At 37.8% G+C, this 23,414-nt stretch overlaps 1 protein-coding gene across 2 annotated transcripts in view; it reads left to right on the forward strand.

Annotated features, from left to right (window-relative positions):
* Positions 1–22,719, forward strand: part of LOC128238786 (uncharacterized) — a 60,488-nt gene extending 37,769 nt beyond the window's left edge. For both annotated transcript variants that reach the window (XM_052955037.1, XM_052955038.1), the window contains exons 5-7: positions 388–432; positions 632–751; positions 17,347–22,719. In XM_052955037.1, coding sequence (XP_052810997.1) covers positions 388–432; positions 632–738 — 152 coding nt within the window. In that variant the 3' untranslated portion in view covers positions 739–751; positions 17,347–22,719. The remainder of the gene's footprint in view (positions 1–387; positions 433–631; positions 752–17,346) is intronic.
* The last annotated feature ends 695 nt before the right edge of the window (positions 22,720–23,414 follow it).

The raw sequence follows: 23,414 nt of genomic DNA on the forward strand, positions 1-23,414 counted from the left end.
GGGGTCATCAGCTGCAACAATATACCTGTATAACCAATATATATTGGTATACTGGCTGAGGAACTGCTAGGATTATGTCGGAATATGCTTTTATAAGAGAAATGTCCGTGTATGGTGCAAAACTACAAAGAAAACAAATCAAAAGTTAAAAGAAATTGCCTGTTTGAACCATTGATAAATCATCAATGTCCATGTTTTATGACTCATTCTTTATTAAGTTAATGAGTCATGTTTTACAAATGTCAATTCTATGATGACTGGGCTTAAATTATTTGTCGACATTGAAGTATATATCGCAAAATATTGTAATATTATAATAATTTTGTTTTAGCACATTGTTGCAGACCTATCAAATGCCATAATGATTGAATTATTTTCCATATAAAGGTTTGGAGAATGGTGAGGCCAATGGGAATAGCACAGGAGCGACAGGTAAAACTTTATTTAATATCTGTATGGTAGCTTTAATAAAATTTGTTTCGGGGAATATACATAAAATTATAGTAAATTAACATGACATTAATGGGAGCCTTGCCTTATATGTCATACCATTTTGGTAAAAAAATTCTAGAACCTGACATCTCTATAAAGTTAAGAGGTATACCCAGTATATGACCTCTATTTATTTAAGGGGTAGACAATGTCAGCAATGAGAACTGGCTGGTTTTGCTGCTGATTATGCTGTTGGCAATTCTGCTGATTGTTTTTATGGTTGTGATCTGCAAAATAGGAAGCTGAGATTCAAGTATATGTAAGTAACTGTTATATAAGAAATATTTATTATTTCCAATTTTCATAGGAAATTGTCTTATCTCTACTTATGTCCCCGACAAACGAAGTAAATGGTAAAGCACAATGAGAGGAAGTGCAGTGTTCAAGAACCATAACTCTACCTTAGCTAATAACTGAGTTATTGCCATTTATTTGGGGTGTTTTGCTGTCTTTTTTTTTCAGACATTTACTTGCAAACTACTAGATGGAATTTATTAAAACTTAATACAATGGTAAAGCACAATGAAAGGAAGTGCAGTGCACACGAACCATAACTATATTTCAGCTAATTGCAGAGTTACTGCCCTTTGTTACTTTTTTTCTTGTCCGAAGCATAACTTGAAAACTATTGGATGGAATTTAATAAAACTTCATACATTGATAGATCATAATGAAGGGGAGTGCAGTGTACAGGAACCGCAATTCTATTTCAGCTCATTACAGAGTAACTGCCCTTTGTTACTTGTTCTTGTCCGGAGCATAACTTGAAAATTATTGGATGGAATTTAATAAAACTTCATACAGTGATAGATCATAATGAGAGGAAGTGCAGTGTACAGGAACCACAATTCTTTTTCAGCCAATTACAGAGTTACTACCCTTTGTTACTTTTTCTTGTCCGGAGCATAACTTGAAAACTATTGGATGGAATTTAATAAAACTTTATACAGTGATAGATCATAATGAGAGGAAGTGCAGTGTACAGAAACTGCAATTCTATTTCAGCCAATTACAGGGAGAGGCGGTTTTCGGGGGTATTAATCACCTTCAGTGATAGCTCTAGTTTGATAAGTTCTGGAATCTTAACCAAACATGATAAAAATTTATATTTGCATAATATCTCAAATGAGTTTGATTACCAGCTTTTCTCTTTCAATTTCACCATTTTTATGACTCCTTTCAAAATGGCCATATGTCAGTCTGTCTTTTAATTGGTAAGTCTGTAGTCCAATGCTTTTTATGCCCCCGAAGGTGGGCATATTAAAATCACACCGTCCGTCTGTCCGTCCGTCCGTCCGGCTCTGTAACTTTCCCTTGTATGGACAGATTTTAAAATAACTTGCCACATGTGTTCCATATACCAAGACGACCTGTGGCGTGCAAGACTCGTGTCCCTACCTCAAAGGTCAAGGTCACACTTAGTGTTTATTCACAATGGAGTGCTGCATATAAGGACATAGAGTATAGGTTGTCGTGTCCGGGCTGTAACTTTCTCTTGTATGGACAGATTTTAAAATAACTTGCCACATGTGTTCCACATACCAAGACGACGTGTCGCGTGCAAGACCCGTGTCCCTACCTCAAAGGTCAAGGTCACACTTAGTGTTTATTTACAATGGAGTGCTGCATATAAGGACATAGAGTATAGGTTGTCGTGTCCGGGCTGTAACTTTCCCTTGTATGGACAGATTTTAAAATAACTTGCCACATGTGTTCCACATACCAAGACGACGTGTCGCGTGCAAGACCCGTGTCCCTACCTTAAAGGTCAAGGTCACACTTAGTGTTTATTCACAATGGAGTGCTGCATATAAGGACATAGAGTATAGGTTGTCGTGTCCGGGCTGTAACTTTCCCTTGTATGGACAGATTTTAAAATAACTTGCCACATGTGTTCCACATACCAAGACGACGTGTCGCGTGCAAGACCCGTGTCCCTGCCTCAAAGGTCAAGGTCACACATAGTGTTTATTCACAATGGAGTGCTGCATATAAGGAGATAGAGTATAGGTTGTCGTGTCCGGGCTGTTACTTTCTCTTGTATGGACAGATTTTAAAATAACTTGCCACATGTGTTCCACATACCAAGACGACGTGTCGCGTGCAAGACCCGTGTCCCTACCTCAAAGGTCAAGGTCACACTTAGTGTTTATTCACAATGGAGTGCTGCATACAAGGACATAGAGTATAGGTTGTCGTGTCCGGGCTGTAACTTTCCCTTGTATGGACAGATTCGGGGGCATTCGTCACATACTGTGACAGCTCTTGTTTCAACCTAAGGCCAACATTTTCTTATTATTTGGTTTACAGGGGGAAAAAATAATTTAAAAATCGTGGGGGGGGGGGGAAGGAAAAATAAAAATTTAAGTCACCCCAGTCGACCAAAAAAATAAAAAAGTAAGGATATAACTTTTTTCTTTTTTTTTTTACAACCGTTGTATAATGTATTTTTTTCACCTTGATAGTACTTTCCATACACAAGTAAATAACGTATCTATTAAAACTAGAAAATATTACGGCTTTCAAAACATGGCATTAAAACTAGAACACGTAAGGCATTTAAATTATGCATGACTAAATAGTGTCTCTATCAAAACTAGAACACATTAAGACAATTGAAACATGACTAGATAATGTCTTTATTAAAACTAGAACACTTTAAGGCATTTGTCTAGATAATGTCTCTAGAACACATTTAGGCATTAAAACATGACTGGATAGTGTCTCTATTAAAACTAGAACACCTTAAGGCATTTAAAACATTACTAGATAATGTCTTTTCAAGAACTAGAAAACAGCTTCCAAACATAATGGCAAAATATCACTATTAGAACTAAAAAAAAGACATTCTATACAACAGTTTTAACAATGTCACTGCTATGACTAAAATTAATTGTTACACCTATGAACACATCAGTTTTCATTGTCTCTATTAAGACTTCAAAACATCTCTTTGTGGTGATATGAACTGTAATTTTTTTGCACTCTTGTTTTCTTAGCAGCTCTGGTCTTTTGTTTCCCTGCGTGTTGCGCATATCAGACAAACAATGCCAAAGCATTCCTTTAAATCTCGCAATCAGTGTCAAGAACAGTAGAAGCAGATATCGTCAAAAATCTTTGTTTGACCTGAAAAAGCAAACATTTTCATTTGTAACCTTCATTAACTGGGTTTGTTATATCTCGAACCTAGCACTTCTACAGTAAACTAAGTTATCAGTCATATTGAATTACCAGGCTGCCACTAAAAGATGGCTTTGCCAACAATTATTTTTTATAAATCATGAGAATAAACTGGGTACTGAGTGAGGAGTGGTCTGAGTGTAGGATGATATCCCCCCCGGATGATAGCCCTCCCAGACAATAGCCCCCCCAGACAATAGTCCCCCTGCATATGTATAAATGACTTTACATATATACACTCTTTTAAATTTGCATATTCATAAAACTCATAAAACATAAAAAAAAAATGCCATTTAGTGGTCCTTTTCTGGTTCTCTATACAGACTTGTGAATCAAGTGTTCAGCGAACAAAACCTATAGTTACAGTTCAAACAGTGCATACCCTGATAAGACAGATCATGTATGAGCCACCTGATCTGGGTCCACACTGTTTGCAAATGTCCCTATTACCATCAAACAGAATTGTAGGGTTGAAGGGTACAATGAAGGGTGACCAATGTTGTAGGAATTAGTGTTACAAGTTCGATTTTGACTTGTAAAAATAGTCCTCACAATTTCGAGTCATTGAGGTTTGAGAATATCATACAAATTTAGGAAACTAAGAAATAACAAATAAAACAGTTGTTGATTAACTTTTATATAAATACTGATATATATCTATCACGCAATGCAATGCTTGGAAGCATTAACCCTTTCCATTCAACAGCCTGTAGGGAAACCATATTATATTTATGTGATAAATATAACCCATATAGTCCATGATCACTTAGCACAATCACTTAGCACATTTCAAAACCACTGATGTAGATGAAGATGTTAGGCACGAGACTTCCACCGGACGACCCTACCATCACCACGCAGGAATTCCTCCAACGCCTTCTGCCCAGTGGAGACTCCAATGTAGAGATTTCTCAGTCTCATCTGCATGATTTTTTTTTTCATTGATTTATGCCTTTGGGTTGTTTCATTTTATAATAAAAATCATTGTTTTGCAAATTTGCTTAAATAAACTGGTTATAATATGCATTTTAATATTGGGGGGGATATCGTCCGTTTTTTCACTAAGACGGGGGGGCTATCTTCCGGGAGGGCTATGGTCCTAAGAGGCTAATGTCGGGAGGGCAATCATCCGGGGGGATATTATCCGTACCTCCTGTCAGTGAGGCTTGTATTCAAGTAGATGATTTTTAGGCTAGAAAAGTTGAATGTCCAACTTGCATAATAAGATGCCTCTATTAAAGTACTGCATGACAAGCTTTCCTTGACAATGATTTGGTACCTGTAGGTCCTTGCGTGGAAGAGCTGATGCCTACATATGTAAGCTCTTTCTCATCATCATGAAACATCATTTAAAGATGAACATAAAATATAAATGAAAAATAAAACTGGAATCTATATTGTCTTTTATAGCACAAGAAACTTCTGTAGAATATCTTAAACAGAAATAAAGTTTTAGCAAAGCTATCAGTACAGTATTTGGACAAGTTTAAAAATTTAACTGTAAGTGCTGGACAATAATCCTGTATGACTACCCCCAACAGAGCTATTGAAAAAGTGTCTTTTTACAGTTATAAGTGGACTGTGCCAAGAATTTTGAGTATTCCCACTAGCACATTGTATTTAGAAAGAACATGATCATAATCTAATGTTTATCTAATATTTCTATTTATCTATTTATAAATATGTATTTATTTTTTATGCCCCCGAAGGTGGGAATATTAAAATCCCACCGTCCGTCCGTCCGGCTCTATAACTTTCCCTTGTATGGACAGATTTTAAAATAACTTGCCACATGTGTTCCACATACCAAGACGACGTGTCGCGTGCAAGACTCGTGTCCCTACCTCAAAGGTTTAGGTCACACTTAGTGTTTATTTACAATGGAGTGCTGCATATAAGGACATAGAGCATAGGTTGTTGTGTCCGGGCTGTAACTTTCCCTTGTATGGACAGATTTTAAAATAACTTGCCACATGTGTTCCACATACCAAGACAACGTGTCGCGTGCAAGACCCTTGTCCCTACCTCAAAGGTCAAGGTCACACTTAGTGTTTATTCACAATGGAGTGCTGCATATAAGAACATAGAGTATAGGTTGTCGTGTCCGATCTGTAACTTTCTCTTGTATGGACAGATTTTAAAATAACTTGCCACATGTGTTTCACATACCAAGACGACGTGTCGCCTGCAAGACCCATATCCCTACTTCAAAGGTCAAGGTCACACTTAGTGTTTATTCACAATGGAGTGCTGCATATAAGGACATAGAGTATAGGTTGTCGTGTCCGGGCTGTAACTTTCCCTTGTATGGACAGATTTTAAAATAACTTGCCACATGTGTTCCACATACCAAGACTACCTGTCATGTGCAAGACCTGTGTCCCTACCTCAAAGGTCAAGGTCACACTTAGTGTTTATTCACAATGGAGTGCTGCATATAAGGACATAGAGTATAGGTTGTCGTGTCCGGGCTGTAACTTTCTCTTGTATGGACAGAATTTAAAATAACTTGCCACATGTGTTCTGCATACCAAGACGATGTGTCGCGTGCAAGACCCGTGTCCCTACCTCAAAGGTCAAGGTCACACTTAGTGTTTATTCACAATGGAGTGCTGCATATAAGGACATAGAGTATAGGTTGTCGTGTCCGGGCTGTAACTTTCTCTTGTATGGACAGATTTTAAAATAACTTGCCACATGTGTTCCACATACCAAGACGACGTGTGGCGTGCAAGACTCGTGTCCCTACCTCAAAGGTCAAGGTCACACTTAGTGTTTATTCACAATGGAGTGCTGCATATAAGGACATAGAGTATAGGTTGTCGTGTCCGGGCTGTTACTTTCTCTTGTATGGACAGATTTTAAAATAACTTGCCACATGTGTTCCACATACCAAGACGACGTGTCGCGTGCAAGACCCGTGTCCCTACCTCAAAGGTCAAGGTCACACTTAGTGTTTATTTACAATGGAGTGCTGCATATAAGGACATAGAGTATAGGTTGTCGTGTCCGGGCTGTAACTTTCCCTTGTATGGACAGATTTTAAAATAACTTGCCACATGTGTTCCACATACCAAGACGACGTGTCGCGTGCAAGACCCGTGTCCCTACCTCAAAGGTCAAGGTCACACTTAGTGTTTATTCACAATGGAGTGCTGCATATAAGGACATAGAGTATAGGTTGTCGTGTCCGGGCTGTAACTTTCTCTTGTATGGACAGATTTTAAAATAACTTGCCACATGTGTTCCACATACCAAGACGACGTGTCGCCTGCAAGACCCGTATCCCTACTTCAAAGGTCAAGGTCACACTTAGTGTTTATTCACAATTGAGTGCTGCATATAAGGACATAGAGTATAGGTTGTCGTGTCCTGGCTGTAACTTTCCCTTGTATGGACAGATTTTAAAATAACTTGCCAAATGTGTTCCACATACCAAGACGACGTGTCACGTGCAAGACCTGTGTCCCTACCTCAAAGGTTAAGGTCACACTTAGTGTTTATTCACAATGGAGTGCTGCATATAAGGACATAGAGTATAGGTTGTCGTGTCCGGGCTGTAACTTTCTCTTGTATGGACAGATTTTAAAATAACTTGCCACATGAGTTCCACATACCAAGACGATGTGTCGCGTGCAAGACCTGTGTCCCTACCTCAAAGGTCAAGGTCACACTTAGTGTTTATTCACAACGGAGTGCTGCATATAAGGACATAGAGTATAGGTTGTCGTGTCCGGGCTGTTACTTTCTCTTGTATGGACAGATTTTAAAATAACTTGCCACATGTGTTCCACATACCAAGACAACGTGTCGTGTGCAAGACCTGTGTCCCTGCCTCAAAGGTCAAGGTCACACATAGTGTTTATTCACAATGGAGTGCTGCATATAAGGACATAGAGTATAGGTTGTCGTGTCCGGGCTGTAACTTTCCCTTGTATGGACAGATTTTAAAATAACTTGCCACATGTGTTCCACATACCAAGAAGACGTGTCCCGTGCAAGACCCGTGTCCCTACCTCAAAGGTCAAGGTCACACTTAGTGTTTATTCACAATGGAGTGCTGCATATAAGGACATAGAGTATAGGTTGTCGTGTCCGGGCTGTAACTTTCTCTTGTATGGACAGATTTTAAAATAACTTGCCACATGAGTTCCACATACCAAGACGATGTGTCGCGTGCAAGACCTGTGTCCCTACCTCAAAGGTCAAGGTCACACTTAGTGTTTATTCACAACGGAGTGCTGCATATAAGGACATAGAGTATAGGTTGTCGTGTCCGGGCTGTTACTTTCTCTTGTATGGACAGATTTTAAAATAACTTGCCACATGTGTTCCACATACCAAGACAACGTGTCGTGTGCAAGACCTGTGTCCCTGCCTCAAAGGTCAAGGTCACACATAGTGTTTATTCACAATGGAGTGCTGCATATAAGGACATAGAGTATAGGTTGTCGTGTCCGGGCTGTAACTTTCCCTTGTATGGACAGATTTTAAAATAACTTGCCACATGTGTTCCACATACCAAGAAGACGTGTCCCGTGCAAGACCCGTGTCCCTACCTCAAAGGTCAAGGTCACACTTAGTGTTTATTCACAATGGAGTGCTGCATATAAGGACATAGAGTTTAGGTTGTCGTGTCAGGGCTGTAACTTTCCCTTGTATGGACAGATTTTAAAATCACTTGCTACACGTGTTCCACATACGAAGACGACGTGTCGTGTGCAAGACCCATGTCCCTACCTCTAAGGTGAAAGATACACTAAGTGTTTATTCACAAGGGAATTCTGAATATAAGGACTTAACAGTGTAGGTTGTCAAGTATGGGTGGTATTTTTTTATGTTCAGAGGCAATTTAAAATAACTTGCCATATGTATTTGACACGTAAAGGCAAGATCAACTTTTCATGTACTGACCTTGTTCGTAGGTCATTGTCACATTCGGGGGCATTCGTCACATACTGTGACAGCTCTTGTTTATTTATGCATTTATTTTCTCACTAATATATATGCAATACACTTATTGTCGTACAAGTCAAATACAGTTACTTGTTATTTCTTCAAAAGACACTTTTGAAGAAAAACTCATACTGTATCTATTATATAAGCATTTCAGTTATGTATAACTTCTGGCAATGAGTACTTAATTTAAATATATGTTTTATAAGGACGAAGAATAAAGTTTCTGCAAAATGCTGATGCTCAATTATTGTTTTTTTTTTCAGTTGAACTCTTTAAATATACATGCACACAAAACCATGTCAAGACCACTTTAAACATTATTATGCCTCAAGCTTTAGCTAATTAGGGTATACCTGCAACGATGATGTGTTCGAACGTTTTGTTCCTCTTAGTTGAGAAAATTCTTTCAAAACTCCAAACAATTTCGTCTTATCCACCCCTGTCTGCTTCTCGGCAAGGACTTTCATTATTTTAACATCTTTTTGTAGCTGAGCATTAATATCTTCCACAACTTCAACAACTGATAAAGTTAGTTTTTCTTTGCGTATCAATGATTTTGAAGTGTTTTCGATATTCAATATCACATGTTTTGTTGTTTACATCAAATGCCGATATCTTGTTTTAAAGGCCTAGAACAATGTAATTACAATGATTCTGATTAGCTTACATAATATTCAACTGCAGTGAACATCTAATTAAAATAGCTGTTATAGAATTCACAAGGAATAGTATTAAATTTTACAAATCGTCTCCGAATCGTCATCAGTCTTTTTTCAAACATACGAAAAAATGACAGTCGGCAGCCAGAATAAAAATAAAAGATAACAATAGAACTTCTATTTTTACTTGGTTTTGGCAAAAAATAGGGTCTGCGCTCCCGTAAACTACATTATAAAAAAATGCTGGCCCAATAACTCATGAACAGTTTGACATAGGACAATATTTACACCTCAACTTCCATTCCTTAAATGAACGTCATTTCGGCAATTGCGTTCATCAATCGATGAACGCAACATCTTCGGATATGTTCGGATCGCAATTCATTGCATAACAATATACATGAAATATATTTATTTTGTTATTGTTTGTATTGTGTCAGAAGGTCCCGTAAAATATAAATCAACATTTTAGAATGTGTTAGTTTTTTAAATTTTAAATGTGCAGTTGCCATAACTGTTTGAATTTTACGTTTAAAAGTGATTTCAAGTGGTTGATCTTTTCCCGCGATATTGTGACGTCATTTGAAAAAAATGCTTCCGGTTAGAGTCGGGTCGTTCTATTTACAGAATGGGTAGGAATGGGTTACTGAAAAGATTTTTTTAAATGAAATTAAGTTTTTTAACAATTCATGAATGAAATAATGAACTATTGGTGTAAATATAAGTAATGAATTGCGGGCTTGATGTCATTATCGGGGATATGAATGCAATTTGGCTGGTCAAAGTACTCGTGGAGTCCGGACTCCACACACTTTGACCAGCCCAATTGCGTTCATACCTTGATAATGACATCAATCCCGCAATTCATTCCTTAAATGAAACTAAACTTGAATGTTGGTCTTGACCAGTTGATGACTCATATTGGATCAGTAGGTTAATGGTCAAAGTCCATAAAAATTTCCATCCCATCTTTACAAGCTCATTGCTTTAGTAACTCTGGCTGGATTTCTCATCAACATATCAAGGATATAGATTGGCAAAAAACAAGTTAGGTAGCCAGGTGGTTTGGCATTTGTGTGTCATTAACAAATTTGTGGTAAAAGTTTTCTTTCAGTGTAGTAACAGCAACAATATTTATATGATCTTCATGGAACTTGGTCAGCATGAAATTCAAGACCAGTGAGAATATAGATCAGCTCTGGTTAAAAACTACTGTTTTGAAATTTAGCCTGCTCTCAATTACAAATCAAACATTAGGGTGCCTAGGGCTGGAACACAATCTCATTGACAAAATTTCGGAAATGATGTATGGTTTTTACATTTTATCAGTAAAATCTTTCCAGCGTTTTTGGAATATGTCTGACCCTGTGTCCACCCTTGTATGTAATTGTAAACAATAAGTGGGTCAAATCATCTTTGCTCAATCTTTCAAGAAAAGATTGATTTATGATTTTGTCAAAGCTGGTGCCTTCGGTCCCATGTTGCATATATGCATATATAATTATTTGTTAAAGACAAGTTAAGAAGAATCTTATTATGCCCCCCTTCGAAGAAGAGGGGTATATTGCTTTGCACAGGCATGCCAGTATGTCGGTCGGTCGGTCGGTCGGTCGGTCGGTCGGTCGGTCCGTCGGTAGACCAAAGCTTGTCCGAGTGATAACTCAACAATTCCTGGACGTATGGTCATCAAACTTGACATGAAGGTTGGGCCTGACCAGTAGATGACCCCTATTGATTTTAGGGCTCATCGGGTCAAATGTCAAGGTCACAGTGACCTTTAATGGTAAAATAATTCTAAAGCTTGTCCGAGTGATAACTCAACAATGCCTAGACCTATGGTCATCAAACTTGATATAGAAGTTGGGCCTGACCATTAGATGACCCCTATTGTTTTTGGGGGTCATCGGGCCAAAGGTCAAGGTCACAGTGACCTTGAATGGTAAAAGAATGTCCGAGTGATAGCTCGACAATGCCTGCACCCTTGGCCCTCATTCTTGACTTGGAGGTTGGGCCTGACCAGTAGCTGACCCCTATTGTTTTTGGGGCTTATCGGGTCAAAGATCAAGGTCATAGTGACATTGAATGGTAAAAGGTTGTCCGAGTGATAACTCAACAATGCCTGCACCCATTGCCCTCATAATTGACTTGGAGGTTGGGCCTGACCAGTAGATGAACCCTATTGTTTTTGGGGGTCATTGGGCCAAAGGTCAAGGTCACAGTGACCTTGAATGGTAAAAGGTTGTCCATGTGATAACTCGACAATGCCTACAACCATGGCCCTCAAACTTGACTTGGAGGTTGGGCCTGACCAGTAGATGACCCCTATTGTTTTTGGGGGTCATCGGGCCAAAGGTCAAGGTCACAGTGACCTTGAATGGTAAAGGTTGTCCGTGTCATTACTCGACAATGCCTGCACCTATGGCCCTCAAACTTGACTTGGAGGTTGGGCCTGACCAGTAGATGATCCCTATTGTTTTTAGGGGTCATCAGGCCAAAGGTCAAGGTCACAGTGACCTTGAATGGTAAAAGGTTGTCTGAGTGATAACGCGACAATGCCTGCACCCACGGCCATCAAACTTGAATTGGAGGTTGGGCCTGACCAGTAGATGGCCCATATTGATTTAAGGGGTCATTGGGCCAAAGGTCAAGGTAACAGTGACATTGAACGATAAAAGGTTGCCCGAGTGATAACTCAACAATGCCTGCGCCCATGGCCCTCAAAGTTGACTTGGAGGTTGGGCCTGACCAGTTGATGACCCCTATTGATTTAAGGGGTCAGAGGTCAAGGTCACAGTGACCTTGAAAGCAAACTCGACAATTCCTGGACCTATGGTCATCAAACTTGACATGAAGGTTGGGCCTGACCAGTAGATGACCCCTCTTGATTTTGGGGGTCATCAGGCCAAGGTCAAGGTCACAGTAACCTTTAACGCAAAAAAGTTAACAAATCTTCTCCCAGTGATATCTCAACAATGCCTGAATCTATGATCATCAAACTTGACATGTAAGTTGGGCCTGACCAGGAGATGACCCTTATTGATTTTAGGAGTCATTGGGTCAAAGGTCAGGTTCACAGTGACCATGAATGCGAAAATGTTTCAAGTGATAATTGGACAATGCCTGCACCCATGGCCCTCAAACTTGACTTGGAGTTGTGTCTGACCTGTAGATGACCCCTTATGATTTAAGGGGTCATTGGATCAAAGGTCAAGGTTACAGTGGCCTTGAACGAAAAATGCTTGTCTGTGTGATAACTTTTCAATGCCTGCACCCATGGCCCTCAAGCTTAACATTTAGATTTTTGGTGACCAGCTACTTCTATGGATTTTGAGGTCATAGAGTCAAAGGTCATGGTCATAACACACTCTATCCTCAAACTTTGAATGGTCATAATCTTAAAACTGCCTCAACGGCATACAACGTTAGCGACAAATCAGCTGTCATTTCGGTCCATGAATATTTCATTCAATTGTCCATAGAATCCTGACAACATTGCGCTAAGGGGGGGGGGGGGGGGGGGGGCATAATGTTTGACAAACATCTCTTGTTTATGTATGACTCTCATAGAAATGAATATAGTTGCTGTTAGAAAATAGTTTGTCTCAAAGTCTGTTGTCATTTGATTATGATGATACCTGTAAGACATCATTGAAATACTTAAAAAAAACATGTCCATTTTGCATGAAAGGTTACGAGATACTCAGTGCTAATAAGGAGATGTTTTTTCATGGTTCATTATTTGAATATTACAAGATTATATCATAATTTGGATTTAGTATCTTCTAATTAGTACTTAATGTCACCTAATAAGGTATCTTTATCTCCTAATTAGAACTTATTATCTCATAATTAAAAGATAAGTTATGCATAAATATAGACTGTGGCACTTGGACGCTTCCTTAAATAATTAAAGGCCTAGTTTAAGCCTTCTTGAAGTGACCCCCCCCCCAAAAAAAAAAAAAAAAAAAAAAAAAAACAAACTGGACCTTGATCTTAATTTTTAGCTCACCTGTCACGTAGTGACAAGGTGAGCTTTTGTGATCACTCTTCGTCCGTCGTCCGTCCGTCCGTCCGTCCGTCCGTTCACAATTGCTTGTGAACACAATAGAGGTCACAATTTTGACCTAATCTTTATGAAACTTGGTCAGACTGATCATCTCTATAAAATCTAGGTCAAGTTCGATATTGGGTCATCTGGGGTCAAAAACTAGGTCACTAGGTCAATTAGTAGAAAAACCTTGTGAACACAATAGAGGTCACAATTTTAGCCTAATCTCAATGCAACTTGGTCAGAATGGTCATCTCTATAAAATCTAGGTCAAGTTCGATATTGGGTCATCCGCGGTCAATAATTAGGTCACTAGGTCAATTAGTAGAAAAACCTTGTGAACACAATAGAGGTCACAATTTTAGCCTAATCTCAATGCAACTTGGTCAGAATGATCATCTCTATAAAATTGAGGTCAAGTTCGATATTGGGTCATCCGCGGTCAACAACTAGGTCACTAGGTCAATTAGTAGAAAAACCTTGTGAACACAATAGAGGTCACAATTTTAGCCTAATCTCAATGCAACTTGGTCAGAATAATCATCTCTATAAAATCTAGGTCAAGTTCCATATTGGGTCATCCGCAGTCAATAACTAGGTCACTAGGTCAATTATTAGAAAACCCTTGTGAACACAACAGAGGTCACAATTTTGACCTAATCTTTATGAAACTTGGTCAGACTGATCATCTCTATGAAATCTAGGTCAAGTTCGATATTGGGTCATCTGGGGTCAAAAACTAGGTCAGTAGGTCAATTAGTAGAAATACCTTGTGAACACATTAGAGGTCACAATTTTAGCCTAATCTCAATGCAACTTGGTTAGAATGATCATCTCTATAAAATCTAGGTCAAGTTCGATATTGGGTCATCCGCGGTCAATAACTAGGTCACTAGGTCAATTAGTAGAAAAACCTTGTGAACACAATAGAGGTCACAATTTTAGCCTAATCTCAATGCAAATTGGTCAGAATGATCATCGCTGTAAAATGTAGGTCAAGTTTGATATTGGGTCATTCACGGTCAATAACTAGGTCACTAGGTCAATTAGTACAAAAACCTTGTGAACACAATAGAGGTCACAATTTTAGCCTAATCTCAATGCGACTTGGTCAGAATGATCATCTCTATAAAATCTAGGTCAAGTTCGATATTGGGTCATCCGCGGTCAATAACTAGGTCACTAGGTCAATTAGTACAAAGACCTTGTGAACACAATAGAGGTCACAATTTTAGGCTAATCTTAATGCAACTTGGTCAGAATAATCATCTCTATAAAATCTGGGTCAAGTTCGATATTGGGTCATACGCAGTCAATAACTAGGTCACTAGGTCAATTATTGGAAAAACCTTGTGAACAAAATAGAGGTCACAATTTTAGCCTTATCTTAATGAAACTTGGTCAGAATGATCATCTTAACATAAGCTAGGTCAAGTTCCATATTGGGTCAACCCAGGTCAACACTAGGTCACTAGGTCAATTAGTAGAAAAACCTTGTGAACACAATAGAGGTCACAATTTTAGCCTAATCTCAATGCAACTTGGTCAGAATGATCATCTCTATAAAATGTAGGTCAAGTTCGATATTGGGTCATCCGCGGTCAACAACTAGGTCACTAGGTCAATTAGTACAAAAACCTTGTGAACACAATAGAGGTCACAATTTTAGCCTAATCTCAATGCAACTTGGTCAGAATAATCATCTCTATAAAATCTAGGTCAAGTTCCATATTGGGTCATCCGCGGTCAATAACTAGGTCACTAGGTCAATTAGTAGAAAAACCTTGTGAACACAACAGAGGTCACAATTTTGACCTAATCTGTATGAAACTTGGTCAGACTGATCATCTCTATGAAATCTAGGTCAAGTTCGATATTGGGTCATCTGGGGTCAAAAACTAGGTCAGTAGGTCAATTAGTAGAAATACCTTGTGAACACATTAGAGGTCACAATTTTAGCCTAATCTCAATGCAACTTGGTCAGAATGATCATCTCTATAAAATCTAGGTCAAGTTCGATATTGGGTCATCCGCGGTCAATAACTAGGTCACTAGGTCAATTAGTAGAAAAACCTTGTGAACACAATAGAGGTCACAATTTTAGCCTAATCTCAATGCAAATTGGTCAGAATGATCATCGCTGTAAAATGTAGGTCAAGTTTGATATTGGGTCATTCACGGTCAATAACTAGGTCACTAGGTCAATTAGTACAAAAACCTTGTGAACACAATAGAGGTCACAATTTTAGCCTAATCTCAATGCAACTTGGTCAGAATGATCATCTCTATAAAATCTAGGTCAAGTTCGATATTGGGTCATCCGCGGTCAATAACTAGGTCACTAGGTCAATTAGTACAAAAACCTTGTGAACACAATAGAGGTCACAATTTTAGGCTAATCTTAATGCAACTTGGTCAGAATGATCATCTCTATAAAATCTGGGTCAAGTTCGATATTGGGTCATACGCAGTCAATAACTAGGTCACTAGGTCAATTATTAGAAAAACCTTGTGAACAAAATAGAGGTCACAATTAATAGGTCAGAATGTTCACTTTATTTAGCAAAGCTACAGGTGAGCGATACAGGGCCATCATGGCCCTCTTGTCTTGTCTTGATCCCTCTTATCAGATCTCCAATCTGAGTATCCTGTTGTGCAGTTTTGGAAGTTTTATTATATAAATGGACCCTAAATGGCCCTGTGCCAATAAACAAATACACAGGAAATTGGCCCCTACTGTGACACCAGTGCAATTAGCAGGAAGTGCACAGCAGGGGATTATCATGCCAAACATTCCTTAAACTAAGGCCTTTAAGCTAAAATACTACAGCTGCAACAATATAGCTGTATAACCAATATAATATACTGGCTGAGGAACTGCTCCGGTTTGTTTTGTGCCCGTATTGTCGCAATATGCTTTTAAGAGAGAAATGTTCCTATCAAACAAATTAAAAGTTAAAAGAAATTGCCTGTTAAGTTTGAACCATTGACGAATCATCAATGTCCATGTTGTACTTGACCTAATCATTTGTCAGATTCTGTATAAGAGGGTAAAACATTTCTATAATAGGCTTTGGGGTTGGCGTTGTTGTTTGCAAAAACTTTAACCATGGCCATATCTCAAAAACCACTGGCGATATTCAAATGAGACTTCGAACACATGTTGCCAGAGAAAATGCACAAAAGTAAAGCAAGTCATTTTACTTGTTGAAGTGTTTACTGATGCCTTTTAGTGTTCTGAAAAACACCAGAACTTTGCAGCTCTTGTTCAGAGAAAAAGTCATGGTGTTTTATTGGAACAGCAATGGTTTTGCTGTTAACCTGTGTTCTTAAAGGGACAACTTGACACCAGATGATACCATTGCAAGAAAAAGAAAAATTGTCTAGAACATACATAAATTGATATCTTTGTGAACAAGGCATTGAATCTTACTTATGTATCACATCGCTTACGAAACATGTTTCTTTCGCAGTTTTTGCGTATTTTTCCAATTCCAAATTAACTGGGTTTGTCTACCACGTAAATCCCAGTGAATTTAAAAATCAGCGTCGGTGTATGTATCTGTACTAATCATATGACTTCCACATGCTAAATATCATAATATATATACACTATAAACTGGGAAACCTTTATGCACTATTTTTATCTGGTAAAGTCAACTGAGACAGTAACAAAAGATTCTTGTTATCATGTAAAATGTTTTATCAGCCTTTTACTAGTTCGTAATGATAATTCTAGGCTTCTTTGAGTGAATATTGTATTTACCGATTTCGGGACCATCTGGTGTCAAGTCCCTTTAAACATTTCAGTATTGGCCATTACATGGAAACAATTAAATTAACAGTCATGTTTACAAATACAAAAGGCAATAAGCATGGGGCGAATTACTCCCAGGCTTTATTACCGGTACTTGTGGTATAGCTGTTTGTAAACTGACTCAAAGGGACTAGTGTAGGAATGTGCATGTGATGTGCTTGTTTAATGGAATGAATATTATTTTCTTTCAGTTTAATCGACAACAACAGTTTCAAGATTTTTGACCAGGCCTAATGACTGCTTAATCAGATCCGGAACGAACGTTCAGCGTTTACCACCACACAGCTTTTCCAACCGTCCATCTAGACTAATAGAACAGTTTTGGCCCCCTAATTTATTGAAAAATCTTGAAGCTGCACTCTTACAGATTGACCGTTTTGACAACTTTTTTTTTCTTGTCTTGGAATAATCCAATTTTGGCGTAAATGTCTGACAACTAGTGATATAAGAATGCTGATTTTGCTGTATTTATGTTCAAAAATTTATGTATTATGACGAAAGGATAGAATATGTATATATAAAGTATGCCCTAATTCGCTGTATATTATTTTGTATACATTGTGGTGTGTTTCCATTTACTGCAAGTATATTTTCTTAACATTTAACAATATAGCAAACAATATGAAAGGTGGATTGAAACATGTTTTAATTTGCAAATACAATTTTAGGGCGGGGCTTTGGGGAAATTTATCCTTGTTTTTTTTTGTTATTAGTTTTATTAGTTTTTATTATTGAATATTTTAAATGTCCTTTAAATTGGAAATATTAAGAATTCATTGGTGCAACAATTTTGGAAGTTTACTTAAAGTTTTTAATATATCTTGCAGGAGGCAAAAATGAGTCGTAGCTAATTTAATGAACATGCGTAAATCAAATTTCTATTTTTAGTCAACATATCATTATTGTTTTCTTAACAATTGTTCTCTGGGATAAAAACATTCCATAATACAACAGAACAATTACTTTTAGCTGTTTAATTTTTACATTAAAAACCAAATTCCGGAAAGGATGTTCATGTATATATAGTGCCACTCTCATTCTTTTCCTGTGTATATGCAACATTTCTAATTGTTAACTTGTTAAGTGTGAAAGGCTTTCATGAGCAAAAGTTTGTTATCACTTTTTTTGAAATATAGACAGGGCTTCCACTTAACTTGTTCAAATGGTTTTTGATCAAATGTGTATGATATCAACTGTATTAATATCAAATAGGATCTTACATGAGTTGCAATTTAATACAATAGGGATATTTGTATTGCCTTTTGATCCAAGTTAAATCAAAATCTGCAAAAATCCATGTGAGTCAAATACGACATCCGGATGAAAACAAAGTACTTATAACCCTTCTATTATATGCATTACTAGTAAAATTAAAGACACTTGATTTCATTATGAATGTCATTTAAATAAAGCACTTTTTTGTTTCATGACTTCATTTTAACATCCAGAATGATATGTTTATGATGACTATGACATATGCGAAATGTATATTTTGGTGCTAATCTTACTGGTTGAAATATATTGCTATATCGGTAGGTCCGTCGGTAGACCAAAGCTTGTCCGAGTGATAACTCAACAATTCCTGGACGTATGGTCATCAAACTTCACATGAAGGTTGGGCCTGATCAGTAGATGACCCCTATTGATTTTGGGGGTCATCGGGTCAAAGGTCAAGGTCACAGTGACCTTTAATGGTAAAATAATTTTAAAGCTTGTCTAAGTGATAACTCAACAATGCCTGCACCCATGGCCCTCAAACTTGACATGGAGGTTGGGCCTGACCAGTAGATGACCCTATTGTTTTGGGGGGTCATCAGGCCAAAGGTCAAGGTCACAGTGACCTTGAATGGTAAAAGGTCATCCGAGTGATAACTTGACAATGCCTGCACCCATGGCCCTCAAACTTGACTTGGAGGTTGGGCCTGACCAGTAGCTGACCCCTATTGTTTTTGGGGCTCATCGGGTCAAAGGTCAAGTTCACAGTGACCTTGAATGGTAAAAGGTTGTCCAGGTGATAACTCAACAATGCCGGCACCCATGACCCTCATAATTGAATTGGAGGTTGGGCCTGACCAGTAGATGACCCCTATTGTTTTTGGGGGTCATCGGGTCAAAGGTCAAGGTCACAGTCACCTTGAATGGTAAAAGGTTGTCCGAGTGATAATTCGACAATGCCTGCACCCATGGCCCTCATAATTTAATTGGAGGTTGGGCCAGACCAGTAGAAGACCCCTATTGTTTTTGGGGGTCATCGTGCCAAAGGTCAAGGTCACAGTCACCTTGAATGGTTAAAGGTTTTCCATGTGATAACTCGACAATGCCTGCACCCATGGCCCTCAAACTTGACTTGGAATTGGGCCTGACCAGTACATGACCCCTTTTGTATTTGGGGGTCATCTGGCCAAAGGTCAAGGTCACAGTCACCTTGAATGGTAAAAGGTTGTCCGAGTGATAACTCAACAATGCCTGCACCCATGGCCCTCAAACTTGACTTGGAGAATTGGCCTGACCAGGAGATGACCCCTATGGTTTTTGGGGGTCATCTGGCCAAAGGTCAAGGTCACAGTGACCTGGAATGGTAAAAGGTTGTCCGAGTGATAACTCGACAATGCCTGCACCCATAGCCCTCAAACTTGACTTGGAGGTTGGGCCTGGCCAGAAGATGGTCCCTATTGATTTTAGGGGTCATTGGGCTAAAGGTCAAGGTCACAGTGACCTGAAATGGTAAAAGGTTATCCGAGTGATAACTCGACAATGCCTGCACCCATGGCCCTCAAACTTGACTTGGAGGTTGGCAACGCCTGGCCAGAAGATGGTCCCTATTGATTTTAGGGGTCATTGGGCCAAAGGTCAAGGTCACAGTGACCTTGAATGATAAAAGGTTGTCCGAGTGATAACTCAACAATGCCTGCACCCATGGCCCTCAAACTTGACATGGAGGTTTGGTCTGACCAGTAGATGACCCCTATTGATTTTAGGGGTCAAAGGTCAAGGTCACAGTGACCTTGAAAGCGACCTCGACAATTCCTGGACCTATGGTCATCAAACTTGACATGAAGGTTGGGCCTTCCCAGTAGATGACCCCTATCGTCTTTGGGGGTCATCAGGCCAAGGTCAATGTCACAGTAACCTTTAACGCAAAAAAGTTAACAAATCTTCTCCCACTGATATCTCAACAATGCCTGAACCTATGATTATTAAACTTGACATGGATGTTAAGCCTGATCAGTAGATCACCGTTATTGATTTTAGGATTCATAGAGCCAAAGGTCAAGGTCACATTGATCTTGAATGGTAAAAGGTTGTCCGAGTGATAACTCAACAATGCCAGAACCCATCGGCTTCAAACTTGACTTGGAGTTGCATCTGACTTGTAGATGACCCCTTATGATTTAAGGGGTCATTGGGTCAAAGGTCAAGGTCACAGTGACCTTGAACGAAAAAAACTTGTCTGTGTGATAACTTGACAATGCCTGCACCCATGGCCCTCCAACTTGACATTTAGGTTTCTGGTGACCTGCTGATGACTTTGGATTTTGAGTTCATAGAGTCAAAGGTCATGGTCATAACACACTCTATCCTCACACTTTAATGGTCATAATTTTAAAACTGCCTTAACGGCAACAAATCTGAGCTGTCATTTCGGTCCATGCATATTTCATTCAATTGTCCATATAATCCTGACAACATGGCGCTCAGGGTGGGGGCATAATGTTTGACAAACATCTCTTGTTTTATGTAATACACAATTGTTATGGTAAAATAAAACATCGTACTTTTCTTTTAAATGAGTATAGAAAACAGGAATTTGTCTTGAGATAAGAAGTCAGACTTAAGATATTTTATGAATACTGGTGTTGTTTAATTTAAAAGGCATTCTGCATGAAAGTTTACACACAAAATTAGTATCAAAAAGGTTGGCATTATGAGTTACGTTATCTTTCTCATGTTTATTGTGTTAATTTCCTTTGGGTATTTAACATATCTATATGTTTATAAAAAAAATCATTCTGGTTGTGTTATATTTATTTCATTATAGACTGCATAATTATCAAAAGAAATGACATTATGATACAAATGTTTGCTTCTTGCCCATTTTCATTGTTTATTTCTGTTCTTTGGGCATTGAACTAGTTTATAGGCATTTTAGTTTTTCATCAATAAAAATTTAAGATGCACTCTTACATCCAAATAAGATGTACCACAATTAATACAATTGTCTTAATTTACTGAAAAGGATGAATACATATCATAAAATCAATGCTTCTTATGAAGAATACGTGTTTAACTTTAAAGAAATGTGCAGAAAACACAGTATTTTTACCTTGGGACCTTTTAGGACGCATCAGTCATTTTATATTTTGTGTTTTCAGCTATTTAAGATGCACTCATACTCCCAAATAAGATTTACCACAATTAACAATCTTGTTCTAAAATCCAAAAAGGATGAATAAATGTCAGAAAAAAATGGTTATTATGAAGAATACTAAGTTTAATTTGAAAGTAATGAGCACAAAGCACGTTATTTCTACCTTAGGAGACTATAGTAGACCACAGTAAATCTTTTAGCATTCACCAATCATTTAATATTTTTGTGTTTTCAGCTATGAAATTCACTGTTACAATCTTGTAATCAGTGAATGATGTTTCCCTTAAATGCATTATTTAGGCAGTAGTTTAAGATGTATCAATCAAAATGTAGGTATGTTTGTTTGATTGTTTGTTTGTTTGTCAGTCATTCAGTCAGTTAGTTACTTTGTTAGTTAGTCAGTCAGTCAGTCAGTCAGTCTCAGTCAGTCAGTCAGTCAGTCCAGTCCAATCCAGTCCAGTCCAGTCCAGTCAGTCAGTCAGTCAGTCAGTCAGTCAGTCAGTCAGTCAGTCAGTCAGTCAGTCAGTCAGTCAGTCAGTCAGTCAGTCAGTCAGTCAGTCAGTTAGTTAGTATTGATTTTGAATAAGAGTGTTGACCACTTTAAGTCCACGGTCACAATCTTGTTATCAGTAATTAATATTTTCCATAAATGCATTATTTATTAAGTAATTCAGGGTTAAGCACTCAAAGTTTATGTTTGTTAAACATTTTGTATTTATTGTTTTTAAATATGATCTACATCTTTTTTTTTCAAAATGATAAAATCTGAATAACCAAGAAATGCAATAAAAACTAATTTAACTACCCAAACACTTTGAACATAATTTTGTTTAATTTTAACCCTGGCAAGTTATGTGTTTATTCAAACCACATGCAGAGTAGACTACTTGGTTTTATTGTAATCATTGCAAGTATAATTGAGTGTGTGTAATGTACATATAAAAGTCCCAAAACTTACATAGAATCATCTGGCCTGCACGTTTTTAGGCCCTAGCTACGCCCCTGTATTGATTGTGATAGCTTAAATGTTTACTTTCTTTCATTCAGAACTTGATTTTCACAGTTAGCAACATGTATACGTGATAAGTGTGATCATTCTCTTTGTGTATAAATATACTCTAAACTTTGTGTCTATAAGTAATATATAATTATGAATGCTAGTTCTCATTGCTTGCTCAATTTGAATTCAGCTCAAAAATAAACTATAAGTGTCAGTCATGTTTGTCTTGCTGCTTTAAAGGGACTAGACACCAGATGATACAATTGCAAGAAAAAAAGAAAATTGTCAAAAAAAATACATATAATTGATACTGTTTTGTACAACGTTGCATTGAATCTTACTTACTGATGGTTTGATACAACAATAAATTCACATGTATTTTTCGCAGTTTTTGCGTACCATATTTTTCCAATTCGAAATTATCAGACATATCTGAACTTTCACTTTGAAATCATTCAAATTCATAGAAATTATTACAAATGTTACTCTATGTACAAAACTTTTATTTCAAATAATTCAGAACAAACTCAATCTTATATCCAAAGTTCAAAACGGTCCATTTCTCTGCAGCCATATTACATTTTAATATAGGAATATTCCAACTACTTTTCATTTCCAATCCATGAACTTTGCCTTAGCAGGCGAAGGATATCAATTCAACGAATATGCTTGTTTAAACAAAAGCGTTGGTATATGTTTCTGTACTTCGGTAATCACATGACTTTCACATACTTAATATACACACTACAAACTTGGAAATATTATGCCATATTTTTAAACGGGTAAATTTAGCTGATCGGCAACAAAATATTTGTTAAATCATGTAAATTGGTCAGCCTCATACTCGAAGCTCTGATTGACAATTCTAGGCTTGTTTTGTGGAAATAACG

Source organism: Mya arenaria, chromosome 6, assembly GCF_026914265.1.
Source record: "Mya arenaria isolate MELC-2E11 chromosome 6, ASM2691426v1".
Lineage (NCBI taxonomy): Eukaryota > Metazoa > Mollusca > Bivalvia > Myida > Myidae > Mya > Mya arenaria.